The sequence below is a fragment of the Odontesthes bonariensis genome, chromosome 23 (assembly GCF_027942865.1).
Source record: "Odontesthes bonariensis isolate fOdoBon6 chromosome 23, fOdoBon6.hap1, whole genome shotgun sequence".
Classification (NCBI taxonomy): Eukaryota; Metazoa; Chordata; class Actinopteri; order Atheriniformes; family Atherinopsidae; genus Odontesthes; species Odontesthes bonariensis.
The window spans coordinates 29,901,883-29,916,832 of record NC_134528.1 but is presented as its reverse complement, the minus strand read 5'-3'; the positions used below and the strand labels follow the sequence as shown (position 1 = coordinate 29,916,832).

General features: G+C 42.1%; 1 protein-coding gene across 8 annotated transcripts in view; it reads right to left on the bottom strand.

Moving 5' to 3' along the window:
• Positions 1 to 14,950, bottom strand: part of ryr2a (ryanodine receptor 2a (cardiac)) — a 287,428-nt gene that overhangs the window by 165,343 nt on the left and 107,135 nt on the right. For all 8 annotated transcript variants that reach the window (XM_075456990.1, XM_075456994.1, XM_075456991.1 and 5 more), the window contains exons 16-24: positions 13,519 to 13,637; positions 9,708 to 9,841; positions 8,251 to 8,492; positions 7,254 to 7,446; positions 4,948 to 5,152; positions 4,746 to 4,850; positions 2,628 to 2,731; positions 1,379 to 1,462; positions 1,045 to 1,204 (exon numbers count right to left, since the gene is read on the bottom strand). In XM_075456990.1, the coding sequence (XP_075313105.1) occupies positions 1,045 to 1,204; positions 1,379 to 1,462; positions 2,628 to 2,731; positions 4,746 to 4,850; positions 4,948 to 5,152; positions 7,254 to 7,446; positions 8,251 to 8,492; positions 9,708 to 9,841; positions 13,519 to 13,637 (1,346 nt within the window). The remainder of the gene's footprint in view (positions 1 to 1,044; positions 1,205 to 1,378; positions 1,463 to 2,627; positions 2,732 to 4,745; positions 4,851 to 4,947; positions 5,153 to 7,253; positions 7,447 to 8,250; positions 8,493 to 9,707; positions 9,842 to 13,518; positions 13,638 to 14,950) is intronic.

Here is a 14,950-nt window from a genome sequence, read left to right as displayed (position 1 = left end):
CTGCCTCTCTCCCAATGACCGCTTGGATTGGCTCCAAAGGGGAAAATACTACAAAACAAAACAAGAAGTAAACTAAACAATTAATATGTTTCTAAATTTCAGAGAATATAAAGCCAGCAGAGCTCTTAGATCCAAGGACTCAGGTCAGCTGGTCCAGTCCAGAGTCCAGACTAAACATGGAGAAGCAGCATTTAGCTGTTATGCTGCAAACAAGTGGAACAAACTGCCAGTGGAGATTAAACTTTCACCAAATGTAGACATTTTTAAATCCAGGTTAAAAACATTTCTGTTCTCATGTTTCTATGCATGAAATCTGCACGATATCTTTGAACTTATCTAGACTGTTGCTTGTTTTTTAATTAATTTAAATTATTTTATTTGTTTCTCTTTATATTCTTTTATGTATTTTAATGCTTCTTCCACTCCCTGCTGCAATGCTTTTATTTTATGGAAAGCACTTTGAATTGTTTGTCCATGAAATGTGCTATATAAATAAATTTGATTTGATTTGATTTGGATAAATAAAACAAGATGCAAAGTAACTAAGAAGCAAAAAGTAAACCGAAGATCAAAAGGAATGCCAGAACATAGGAAAACTCAAAAGCCACAGATCATGACATATACTGTGTGGCTGAGCAATATTGTCAAAGACACTTTGACTTATACATTTTCCAGCTAAGCTCCTAGAAAAAATGTAATGGAGTAGTTTGTCTAACAAGGCAAAAAGAAAACATTCAGGTGGTGCCTGGTTCTTATTTTACATCATAGAGAACACAAAGGTAGATGATGCTTCATGAGGGAAGTTTTGCTTTAGAAATCCTTGTCCATGAATTATGAATGAATGTATAAGCTGTCAGAGTGTTTCTCTGTCATTGCTTACTAGTTATTTAGTAACTGCCCATGTTTTAGTGAATTTTAAGTGTTACCTTCAGACATGCTATGAATTAACCTATACAACAACAAAATACACAGGGGTGGAATGCTATCAAAAGAAGCCAGATCCCCACAGCAGACAGTTTCTGATAATAAGTGCCAGACTCTAACCTGCTGTATTCCATATGTCCAGCCTTGGAGGATGCGATCTCTTGCCCAAACATTGTGTGCATTCTCAGCCAGTTTGTCCACCATGGCCTCCTGGGTGGGGGTCAGTCTGATGTGACTCAGATCCAGTGGAGCAGGTTTGTAACCACTGGATAGCTGATATCTGCACAGATTTAGTTTGTGCCCGTGTCATTTATATAGTGTGTCATGTTGTTTTGTTTGATCACATTAAACTAACATAATCCATTCTCTCCATTCCTGCATCATTACATCATGTTGGTATTCTGTAACATGGATATCTTTTTTATATATTGTATTAATCACTGATGTGAATTACATTGTTGATAGTTTCATACTCTTCACTTTCTCTACAGCGTGTTCATCTGCGAGTCCTACATGGCAACCCAAGGCAAGTAGAGTCCTGTAAAACACAGAAATGCAATCGGAAGTCTGTTAAGTTGAATAAAAGTGTCTTATATAAGTAGTGTCACTGATAGTCCAGCAAAGTCCAGAAGGAATTAATCTTTCAATGCATTACCACAAGAGGTGTAATTTTTCTCAGATGCATAGATGATGTGTAAACCTTTTCTTTGACCTGGTTTTTGTAAAACCAGAATCTGAAATTAAAATGTGTACACCTCGTACATTTTTCAGACCAGGCTTACTTATATTTGTTTTAACAATGTAACCCTGATATGAAGTTGAGATGGAAAAAGCGCCTGCATAATTAAAGATTTAAAAAGCCTATCTCTCTGAGCTTGTTCGGTATGATTTAGTTGTTTTTTCTTTCTGATTTTGTCTACTTTATAAATAACTGCAGCCATGCATCACAGTTGAGTGTTATGGCTGTAGAATACCTCAAACAAAACTATAAAACAGAGCAAAATGTAAAGTAATTCGTCTCATTTTCTAGCACAAGATTGTCTAATCGGCTTCCATACAGTTGTTCAAGAAAAGAGCTAATATACCATGTTCCATTTGTACATGTATAATCTCCCTCTGATCCACTCTAAACAGGATGGTATACTGTACAGGCTGTGTGTTCATCTGTTGTACATAAAACAGGAACTGCTTGTCCGTCATCATAGCTCTGATGTTACAAGCAAGCTTATGGGAATTTTGATCGCTGATTTATAATCAAATCATTTTGCTTTGACCTCTGATGGATCCTTTGCTCTCAGCGTACAGAGCCGATCACTTTTTTTTTTTATAAAGCAGGTTTTGTTCTGCTTGTAATTACCGAAGTGAGATAACTGACTTAAAAAGATACAATTTTTCTCTCCCTCTATGGAGTGTCTCAGTTTTATATGAGATAAAAGTCATCTTTAAAACGCTTCTTCTTTTCTGTTGCTTCCATTATTATGTCAGTCTTGTTGTGGTGCAAACAATGTCATGACAGATAAATGAGAAAGTGCCTGCATCTGTTCCTTGTTAAAAGGTTAAATTACATTACATATGCATGGCTTTAAAAATCTGCCTTTTTTCTGCCTGTACACAGTTTTTATATTTCTGATGCAAGGATTTGGTGTCACTGATAAATATTTCAACTGTAACATCTGATTCCCCTCTCTGTATCAGTGCATTACTTAAGAGTCTCCAGAGACATCTGTAAATTGTAGCTTCGTTCCTGTTCAGGAAGCTTGGAAAACTCCACCAAACAAGGGTGCTGCCGCTTGTTATCATCTCGCACCTGTAGCACACAGACACACACATAGATTAAAAACAGGAGGGATTGCCTGCCCCCCATTATTTATTTTATTTTGTTTATGTTTCAGAGAATCCCGGCTGGGGCCTTTCTGTGTGGAGTCTGCATGTTCTCCCCGTGTATGTGTGGGTTCTCGCTGGGTACTCCGGCTTCCTCCCACCGGCCAAAAACATGCATGTTAGGTGAAGTGGTGATTCTGAATTTTCCCTAGGGGTGAGTGTGACCGCGGGTGGTTGTTTGTCTCGTTTGTCTCTAAGTTGCCCTGTGATGGACCAGCGACCTGTCCAGGGTGTACACTGTGTCTCTCCCAAGGACCGCTGGGATAGGCTCCAGCTCCCCTGGGACAGGCTCCAGCTCCCCTGGTATAGGCTCCAGCTCCCCTGGGACAGGCTCCAGCTCCCCTGGGACAGGCTCCAGCTCCCCTGGGACAGGCTCCAGCTCCCCTGGTATAGGCTCCAGCTCCCCTGGGACAGGCTCCAGCTCCCCTGGTATAGGCTCCAGCTCCCCTGGGACAGGCTCCAGCTCCCCTGGGACAGGCTCCAGCTCCCCTGGGACAGGCTCCAGCTCCCCTGGTATAGGCTCCAGCTCCCCTGGGACAGGCTCCAGCTCCCCTGGGACAGGCTCCAGCTCCCCTGGGACAGGCTCCAGCTCCCCTGGTATAGGCTCCAGCTCCCCTGGGACAGGCTCCAGCTCCCCTGGTATAGGCTCCAGCTCCCCTGGGACAGGCTCCAGCTCCCCTGGGACAGGCTCCAGCTCCCCTGGGATAGGCTCCAGCTCCCCTGGGACAGGCTCCAGCTCCCCTGGTATAGGCTCCAGCTCCCCTGGGACAGGCTCCAGCTCCCCTGGTATAGGCTCCAGCTCCCCTGGGACAGGCTCCAGCTCCCCTGGTATAGACTCCAGCTCCCCTGGGACAGGCTCCAGCTCCTCTGGGATAGGCTCCAGCTCCCCTGGGATAGGCTCCAGCTCCCCTGGGATAGGCTCCAGCTCCCCTGGGACAGGCTCCAGCTCCCCTGGGACAGGCTCCAGCTCCCCTGGGACTCTGCATTGGATAAACAGGTATAGAAGATGGATGGATAGATGGATGTTTCTGAGAAGTTTCAAGATGATGTAGGAAGATGGAGCCACAACCATATGCTGTGGCTCTGTGCTCTTCTACGGAGTTATTTCTGTTACTCGTCAATTCCTCTTGAACAGAAGGATGTCTTCGGTAGTCAACCAAACCCACAGAGCAGGGGCGTGCTGCGGAGCATGGTGTTTGTGTTTGAATGTGCACAGTAGGGCTTCACAGCTCCGGGTCCACACACACTGGGCACGCTGAGGTGATGTTGAACATAGGCATCCTCCCAGTTTCTTTCCTCCTCGGGGAACAGAGGTGGTCGGGAACCCAGCGAGGCCTCAAATGGAGATAATCTTGTGGTGGAGGATGTAAGGGTGTTGTGAGCATATTACTCCAGAAGGATGGGTTATTGGAAGGGTTCAAGGGTGTAGCTTCCCCTTCGAGTCAGACCTTTGGGACAGAACGCCACCCACACCCGAGTCAGAAGCATCCACCCCCAGACTGGGCTGCAGCCTATCACAGCTGCCATTAGGCGAGACATTTCACCAATTTTTCACTGGATCAACTTAGAATCTCCAGTTAACCTAACATACATGTTTTCAGTTGTAGAAAGAAGCCGAAAGCTTGAATCAGGAACCGTATTGCTGTGAGGCGACAGTACTAACCACCACCATGCAGCCACCTGTTGTCAGTACAAAAATGTAAAAAATGTAAAGATGTAAAATCACTTGTCCAAGGATGAGTATGATGGTAATATTTTTGTGAAGAGGTAGCTATAAAGGATCTAAAATCAGACTTCTATTTCACTTCCTAATACTGTTTTTCATTTCATCAAAGCCTTGACCTTTACAGCTGTCTGTTTTTCACAAAAATCTGTTTACTAACACTTTGCAACTAAAGGCCGTTATCATCATAATATACAAACATTTTTGTCATACTCACTGCACCATATGTCCAGCCTAGTTCTATCTTGTTCATCACCCACAGTTCGTGAATGTTTTCAGCAAGTTTCTCCCGAATTCTCTCCAAGTGAGGTGGGAGAACAATCTAAACACACAAACACAGACAAGTTATATTTGTTATCTGAAGCATCAGCTTTAAGCCTCTATCTTTCTGAATTTAAAAAGCATCCCTCTGTTTCTACCTGGCTGGTGTCCACAGGCGTGGGGGTGAACGCTGCCTGGCTCATGGTAACAGTGGGGCCCAGCAGGTCTCTGGCTGCAGTCTCGTCCTGAGTAGTCTCAAGTTTGAGTTTTTCCCTCGGCAAAACTGCCTCATAGCAAGGAGCATAGCCTGTAGGAGGGAGGAATTTGAATTCCCCATGACGACCCCCAAGGAGGAAACGCACCCTGAAGTACGAGGTATGACAGGATGGAGAGAGAAATTGATTAATAATGTTATATTTCAGCAAATACCTACAAATATTAAAGGAAACCAAATCTATAATCACTATATTGGTAGAACTTTTTCTTTAGAAGTTTTTTTTTCATTTCTTTCATTGTTTATTTTTGCTTTAATCGTCATCATTTATCTTATGTAACACCAGGAGCAAGAAACTGTGTGTGTCTTATGGGAGTGAGTAATAATCCTCGGAGAATTAAAACTCCATGGATCATTGTCTATGATTTGGTAAACTGTATATTATTGCTGTCATTTCACCTTGCCTTTTCAACGTCCCATCTATCCATCTGTCCACTTTCCATACCCACATTATCCAATTCAGGGTCAATGGGGGCTGGAGATTCTGCCAATTTGTGAGAGGCAGGGTACAGCCTGAACAGGTCACCAGTCCATGACGGGCCCAACGAGACAGACAACCATGCACACTCTGGGGTCAAGTTAGAGATCAGTTCACCAATTAACCTAACAAGCATGTTTTGGAAGGTCGGAGGAAGCTAGAGTACCCTGAGAGAACCCAGACAAGCACAGGGAGAACATGCAAACTCCACACAGAAAGACCTGGCCGAGATTCAAACGGGGAACACAGATCTTCGCGTTATTTACTCAAAGGTTTAATGAGGCAATAATACAGGAAAAATAATAATGCAATAATAATGCAAAAAAAAAGGCACACTGTGTGTTTCATGCAGTGCGTTTAGGGTGGCCCAACATTTGGAGAGAAGGAGTTTGGTGACCTGACCTCAAATTTTCAACATAAGCTCAACAACAGAGTGGTACCATGCCATGGATGGCCCGTCAGCAGTATTTTAACAGTAGGAACAAACTCATCAGCCTACAGAGAAGACTGAAATAATAATAAGTTTCATTATGTCCAACCACTTTGGAAGAGCAGCCCTTCACTACCTATCTATCTATCTATAGATATCTATAGATATATATCTATATATATTATATAGATATATACACAATATTGCCAAAACTATTGACTCACCTATCAAATAATTAAATTCAGGTGTTCCAACCACTTCCATGGCCACAGGTGTGTAAATTCAAGCACCTAGGCATGCAGACTGCTTCTCCAAACATTTAATAAAGAATGGCTCGCTCTCAGGAGCTCAGTGAATTCCGTGATAGGATGCCACCTGTGCAACAAGTGCAGTCGTGAAATTTCCGCGCTTCTAAATATTCCACAGTCAACAGTCAGTGGTATTATAACAAAGTGGAAGCGATTAGGAACGACAGCAGCAACTCAACCACAAAGTGGTCGGCCACGTAAAATGACAGATGCTGAGGCCCATAGAGCAAAGAGGTCGCCAACTTTCTGCAGAGTCAATCACTACAGACCTCCAAACTTCATGTGACCTTCAGATTAGCTCAAGAACAGTGCGTAGAGAGCTTCAAGGAATGGGTTTCCATGGCCGAGCAGCTGCATCCAAGCCATACATCACCAAGTGCAATGCAAAGTGTCGGATGCAGCGGTGTAAAGCACGCCGCCACCGGACTCTAGAGCAGTGGAGACGCCTTCTCTGGAGTGATGAATCACGCTTCTCCAGCTGTCATCCGATGGAGGAGTCTGGGTTTAGCGGTTGCCAGGGGAACGGTACTTATCTGACTGCATTGTGCCAAGCGTAAAGTTAGGTGGAGGGGGGATTATGGTGTGAGGGTGATTCTCAGGAGCATATTAAACCCTATGGATTAAGAATGGGATGTTACTTAAGTTCATACGCGTGTAAAGGCAGATGAGCGAATACTTTTGGCAATATAGTGTAAAAATAGTGTAAATATAATACTACAGGTATCAAGTTTGAATTTCTTGTATTGTGATTATTGTATTGTGACCAAATATCAAATAAAACATTTTTTTTAACTGTAAAGGGAAACAAGTATTTCAGAAATAAGCGATTTTTTGTTACAACTACTTTTTCAAAGAAGCTGTGACTTCAAAGCTTTTAAGTTAACCTTACATGTGATGGGTACATAAAATATACATGTGGAGAATTGACCATAGCTTTATTGTATTGCATAAATTATTTTCAGTAAAGCACTGACTTGATCCCTGCAGAGAAGCTGGCCACAGGAAAAAAAAGGCCGTCAGAGTTGAAGTTCTCAAACATGCCCTGAACCGGCTGGCCGTTGATCCTGAAGGAGATGCTGGGAACACTGAGGTCCAGGCAGCAGCTCACCACATCCTCTGATTGCAAAAGATGCTGATTGGGTGAGCTAACAGTCCGTGCAATGCAGCCTACACAGGATTGGTGGGACAGTAAGGATATATTCATTTTAGTTTGGATTAAAGTTTTAGATCGTAACATGTAAACATGTGAGCTCTGATTCTGCTATCTGTGGCTCTCTGACTAAAGTCTTGGCATGTGTTTGTGTTAAATATAATCATGGTATATGTAGAAATACAGGGTCATGATGGTTGTTGCATCATTATTGCAAAGATGTGAATATTCAAAATGTGTAGAACTGCTTTATGTAGGTGGTCATTTTTTGTGAAATTTTGTGTTTTACCTATTCTAAAGAAAAGACTATCAAAAAATTTAAAATACTCATTACACATTCACAGTTTGAACATATACCAGGGAGACATCCCTCATTTCTTTGTATATTGAGACATAAGGTGGAGCAACTTATTGAAAAATGTGGAAACATAAATGTAAAAGAGCATATAAGGCAACAAAGGAATTTGTACAATTTCAACAAGCTTGAAAGTTAATATTTAGTAAGACCACTGTTGATCTTTAACACGGTCTAAAGACGGTTTCCGATGGGGCTTTGGTAAACAGTAGTACAGTGTTAACCAGTAGTAGTATAAAGAAATGAGGGATAGTTTTAGAAAATTGCACAGTACTGCAGTACATATTCATACAAACACATGTACATGCAAGGATATAATGAAATACCTGAAATACCTGTAAATGTTGTTATGTAGATCACAAGCTATACATTTAGCTGGTTAATATCAATCATCATCAATACCGAGTAAGTTCACCACCATCACTTCTCTCTTCACACATGCATACTGTGTGCACACTTAGCTCACCTGACCAAAGATGAAGACCATCAAAGCCATATGAGTAGAGGTCATCACCCACCCCATTGCCTCCCCAGCCTTCCCCTCCACTGGGGTAGGGTGCGTAGCCACTGGTGTTGGCCCAGCCCACCCTAAGATGGGTTGCCTCTGCTGTGACAAATGGCACAGCCTGGTCTACAATAAGTTCATAGTACCACTTTTTGTACTGGGCGGAGCCATCACTGACACCCAGGAAGATGTTGGGGCGCATGCTGTTGGGAGAAATTCAACAGATACATCTGTTAGATTGATTCTTTCAATGGAAGCTCAAGAACAAGCTGGAGGAATCTCAAGTTAAATAAAGTGTTTATTGGTGGTCACACATCAAGCATATCAGCGCTGGGCTCAGTGGAACAGAGCTCACGCAGGAAATCTGTCAGACTGAGCCTCGATTTCCAGGTATCATTTGCATTTATAGCCTCATAGGTTGGACTCGCACTCGACCGAGTATGATTGGACATGAGTAGGTTCAACATGCTTCGTCATATTCTCTGGATCAGCCAAACAATGTGTGTGTGTGAATCTGCACCTGCTTTCCCAGGTTAATTGTTTTGTCTCCCCATTCCTGGATCACTTTAGGTCATCGTGGAAAAGTACAGAGACTATTTCATTCATAATGTCTAAGAACAAAGCCAATTTTAACACATCACTGAATAGGCAAGTATAACGACATACTGAGTGCTACTCACCATTACGGCTGTGTGTGTGTGTCTGTGTGTAAAAGTGTCCAGCAATAGCACTTTTTCGGTACTGTTGTGTTCGTCTCATGTACTGAGCAACATGGATAGCTTGCTGCCTCGCCTGCTGCTCATACTGTGCAGCTTCTTGTGAAAAAGCAATTAGGTTTGAACACAAAAATAAAAACAGAAACCCCAAGACTGCATAAATTTGGTGTTGCTCCATTGTTTTGTTTTTTTGTGAACTAGCCAGCTGAAGGGGAATTCTGTTTTCGGTCCTGGCCATTCGATGAGCCGAGTTTTCTTCTTCGTGGTCAGTGCTTGTTTTGGGCAATACCACCCCAAATAAGCAGCTGTACTAACTGCATGGCGTTGTCTAGGCGGTTTGGTCCGCTTTCAAAAGTCCAGTGTGACAGGGAACCAAACTGGATGAAGGTGTAACAGTTCCAGCTTTCCCTGCCCAATCGGACCAAGGACTCTCCTGATGTGAAAGCGCTCTAAATCTAGCAAACTGGAGTGAGGAGAGGGCCAGTGTTGTGCAGAAAACACAAACTGTCATTTGGTTGTCCGAATTTCAGAACATAACAGTTCCAAGTAGAAAGATCAACAACCTACATTTATTAAGTCACTACACATGCATCTATATGTGCATCTCATCCCTCCTGGATGTGTGTGTGTGTGTGTGTGTGTGTGTGTGTGTGTGTGTGTGTGTGTGTGTGTGTGTGTGTGTGTGAATGCTTGTATGTATACCTGCTTACGTGGTTAATCAGACGAGTCTGCAGAAGCAGATCTCTTCCTGGGAGCAGGTTGTCACAGATTAGGTGCTGGTTGGAGCGCACTGCCACGTCATGACACACACAAAGTGAGCACAACACATCTAGAACCTAAATAGTATGCACAAAGAGAGAACATTTTGTTTTTGTTACAATATAAACACACACGCGCAAACATATAGTGGTGCAGAGATTAAATGTCAAGCTTCTTGAGAGACTGCATTGATTTGGTAGGCAACAGCTCTGTGTCATAAAGAGTATCCTTCGCCTTGAGAAATAATCAGAACTCACACCTTGTTAATGAGTGCCCACCCCCCCATAAACTGTGTACAATACCCAGTAATTTTACCTTGTGGATTAAGAGCAAAGACTGATGAAAAGTGACAGCAGGATGCTGCACTGGCAATATTCTCGATGGTGAGCGCTGTCAACTCGTCCATTCTATTAGGTTTCCCATAATGACGGATGGGAGAGAGGGTCGATAAACTCTTGTTCCAGTGCGGCACCCCCACCTTGTCCACTTTGGTTCGCAAGGGACATCAAGTCCCTCCTCTGGCTGCACTGCTGTTATGGGGGGGGGCAGCTGATCCCTGTTGTAAACAATGGGTCCCATGGCTGCTTACAGATTCACACTCATGTTGGAAATCCAGCATGAAGTACTTGAAATAATTCCACCGGTACTATTCAACTGGTGTTTAGGCTTGTCAACTTATTTTTCTGTACCTCTTTACTCAACAGCAATTTCCTTCATTTTAAATAACTCTCTTTCCCTCCCTGAAGGCTGTCTTCTTCTTGTTCAAGAGCTTTTACAAGTCATTGGTGATCCCTTTTATGTCTAAAGTTCTTGAAAAAATTGTTGCAGCTCAGCTTTGTGATCACTTACACAGAAATAATCTGTTTGAAGAGTTTCAGTCAGGATTCAGAGTGCATCATAGCACAGAAACTGCACTGCTGAAAGTTACCAATGATCTCCTCTTAGCCTCTGATAGCGGACTTGTGTCTGTGCTTGTCCTGTTGGATCTCAGTGCTGCATTTGATACGGTCGATCACAGTATCTTATTAAAGAGACTTGAACATGTTATTGAGATTAAAGGAACTGCATTAGGCTGGTTTAAGTCATATTTATCTGATAGATTTCAGTTTGTTCTTGTAAATGAAGAATCTTCCTCACACACCAGAGTAAGTCATGGAGTTCCCCAGGGTTCTGTGCTTGGACCGATTCTTTTCACTTTATACATGCTTCCATTAGGTAACATTATTAGACAGCATGGCATATATTTCCATTGCTATGCTGATGATACTCAGCTGTACCCATCTATAAAACCAGATGAACCAAATAGGTTGGTCAGACTACAAGCATGTCTTAAAGACATAAAGACCTGGATGACTCAGAACTGTCTGCTGCTAAATTCAGACAAAACTGAAGTCGTTATCTTTGGACCTGAGCGCTTCAGGGAGAAATTGTCTAGCTATATAGTTACTCTAGATGGTATTTCCTTGGCTTCTAGTTCTACAGTGAGGAACCTTGGAGTTATTTTTGACCAGAACTTATCATTTGACTCGCATATAAAACAGGTTTCTAGGACTGCCTTCTTTCATCTTCGTAATATTGTTAAAATCAGGAACATCTTGTCTCAGAGTGATGCAGAAAAACTAGTCCATGCATTTGTTACTTCAAGATTGGACTACTGTAATTCTTTATTATTGGGCTGTCCCACATATTCTCTGAAAAGCCTCCAGCTGATCCAAAATGCTGCAGCCAGAGTTCTGATGAGAACTAACAGGAGAGATCATATTTCTCCAGTTTTAGCTTCTCTTCATTGGCTCCCTGTTAAATTCAGAATAGAATTTAAGATTCTTCTCCTTACATATAAAGCTCTTAATGGCCGAGCTCCATCTTATCTTAAAGATCTCATTATAAGATATTTTCCTAACAGAGTACTTTGCTCTCAGACTGCCTCATCTGTCACACCTTTCCTCACTTTACTCTCTTTATGTATATGTGATATTATTGTGGTCATTAACTCGTGTTTCCCTGTTCCAACAGGTATCCTTTGAATGGTGTTACAGGTTTTTTTTCCCCAGCTGGTCGAGGCGGATGGCCACCCTTCCTGAGTCTGGTTCTGCCAGAGGTTTCTTCCTGTTCAAAGTGAGTCGTTCCTTTCCACAGTCGCCTCAGGCACGCTCAGGCCGGGAGATTGGACTGAAGACAAGTTTCGGTGCAATCTGTTGGTTTCCTTAGCTACGAAATTGTTTTTGAATATGCTCTATATGAACGAATTGGATTATTTTATAAATAATTATGATTACAATTAATTGAATTAAATTAAAGTTAAAGTTAAATTAAATTAAAGTCCAATTCAAGCCAATTGGACTTTATTATCTAAGTGCCCTGAGATGACATTTGTTGTATTTGGCGTTATATAAAATAAAAATGAATTGAATTGAATTGAATCAAGGGATTAGTATTGTGAAAGCACCTCACTGTCCCTGTGGGGATGATAGTCTGCATAAAGAAGTTGATGCAGCCCATAACACATTTGGTCACGGCTTTTCATCTCCATGTGGCTCACAGAGTGCATTGCAATCTGTAGCCTCAAAACACCCCTTCAGAGTTATTTCAGCTTCTTAAGAATGATCTCCTCTTGAGGGAAAGGAATTAGGATCTGAAGTAAAAAAAAACTGTTGAAAAGTTGGAAGTGTATCAGAGAGGGACACGTGGTTGGGATCTCCAGATATCATCACGAATGTGTTGAGATATTGCATTTGCAACCAGGCAATGACTGAGGTGATGGCATCCCAAAGTGTAGCAGAGAGAGAGATATTGTGGAAGAAGTGGAGCGCTTTCCGGATGAACTGTATGTATGAATTCTGATTTGAACAAAAATAAAGAACATACAAGCAGCAGGTTCAAGGTAAACAATGAAATGACTGAGAAACTGTGTCCAAAACACACACATGAACAGTTAGTCCTGTAAAGACCTTGTATTACTTACAGCCATTGGTCTTTGAAGGATTTACATGAGGGGCGACTTTCAGATTCAACAAAACAACTTTACAGATGCAGCCATGATGCAGCCATCTTTCCCAACTCACAGCTCAAACTTCCTGCTTTCTCTGTCCTCATATATGTCAAAATAAAGGCTCCACTGCTCAAACTTATGACAAAATAAAAACCTCATCTACTTTCATTTGTAACAGTACAAACTAAGTTTCAGTGATAAATTTGATGACACTGTCATACAAAAAAAGATGCTCTGGGCACGCTCCCTGTCAGACAGGATTCAAGACACTTAAATTTAACTTTCTTTTCCTTTCTTGACCCCCGATTGTCCTTTGGCCGACAACATGAAAAATAGGCTTAGGAATGTCTTTACTTTGTCTTGTGATCTCATCCTGATCTCAACTTTCCTGACCCTTCCATTACTGTTTGGAAAGTTGAAAGTGACCAGAGCCATAGGCCACCAGTTGCAGGATGATTTACTCTACTTAAGCAGCACAATGTCTCTAACTTGCATATTACTACATGCTGTGTGTCACTTGCACCTTGGTTGAAAAGTGTGGAGGGAGTAATTTTTCCAGCAGGTCCAAAAATCATTTGCTAATGTCCACATTAATTTCCACTGACTGTTGAAAATATCTTTTCCACTGAAGTTACTAGCCGGAGCAAGTACACCCAGCTTTTGGGTTACAATTAAGCATAGTGTCAGCAGCAGCAGAGATCAGAGGAGACAGATATTAACATTGATTATGTTGTGATTGAGCTTGCATGTATAAGGATAAAGTACCTTGTGGTTGCGTCCATGCTTGTCCAGAAGAGATATAATGGATTTGATGTGTCCTTCTTTGATTATGTTTAGAGCCTCAGGACTTTCCACCAGCACACAATGAAGCACCTCCAATATACCTAGAGATAAAACAAAAAGAAAATAAAAAATACATGAGAGCAAGAATTATTAAGACTGGAAGCAGATTCTAAGTAGCTGGATTAGGAGATGGGTTGTGTCAATTAAAGCAATTGGTAAGTGACCCTGGGGATGTGTAACACTTTGCAGTGCAGGTGCAGTTTTTCACAATGATTTTCCCAAATGGAAAAAAACTGATGAAAAATTGGCATGAAATTTGAATTTTTCCTGATTATTTTATCAATGGATAATTGTCACTGTTTCCTTTCTAATTGGTCACATTTGGGTAGTTGCTTTGGAGACTGACTTTCACAAAACACACATGTTGTTGATTATCATAATTTTCTTTCTTTGTACTTTGTACTACTGTTGGGTAATACCATTGCTGCCTATCCAGGGAGGCTACAACCACACTAACAATGCCTATATTGTACATACTGTGCAATCAATCTATTTTCCTCCCCTAATCCAAGATTGGGTGAGCAGAGGCAACAAGTATAGGAAAGTGTGAACAAGTGTGGGAAAGTCAGAAATCTGCTGCAGCTTAGGAGAAGCAGTCATCTCTGAATCGGAAGGTCAGTGATTCGATTACTGGCTTCCCTGGACCACATCTCAAAGTGTCCTTCAGCAAGACACTGAACCCCATGATGTCTCTAATGCCTCCATTGGGGCGTGATAGAGAAAAAACATTGAATATGTGTGATATTGTGTGTAGTAGCCTGTAACACTGTGTAGACTAAGAAGTGCTATATAAGTGTGTGTGTGACTGTGCTGGTGGCATAAAAAAACGAGAGGTCGAATAGACTTGAAAACTGCTATACAAGTACAGTCCATCTACCATTTACATCCCTCCCCGCAGAAATACTCGCCAACTCCTCCTGGGGGATCTGTAGGTATTCCCAAGCCAAAGGGGATATACCATCAATCCAGTGCATTCTGGGTCTACCCTGGGGTGTCCTCCCAGTTGGATGTGCCTGAAAAACCTTAGAAGGGAGATGACTGGGAAGCACCCTACTCAGATGCCCAACCACCTCACTCACTCCTTTAGATGCAGAGAAGCACAAGGTCTAGTCTGAGCTCGCTCAACTTTTCAACTTCTTGTTTCTGTGATCTCATTAGTCCGGTCACTTTATCTAAATTTCATGACCATGGGTAAGAGTTGAAATGTAGGTGGATTAGCAACGCCCTCATTTCTGACATCAAAAGCCCCAATTTGTCTGTCAATCTCTTGCCCCATCCTGCCATACACATGATCCAGAAATAGTTCAACGTATCTACTTAAGACTTATCCTCACCTAGGAGTGAGCACTACACC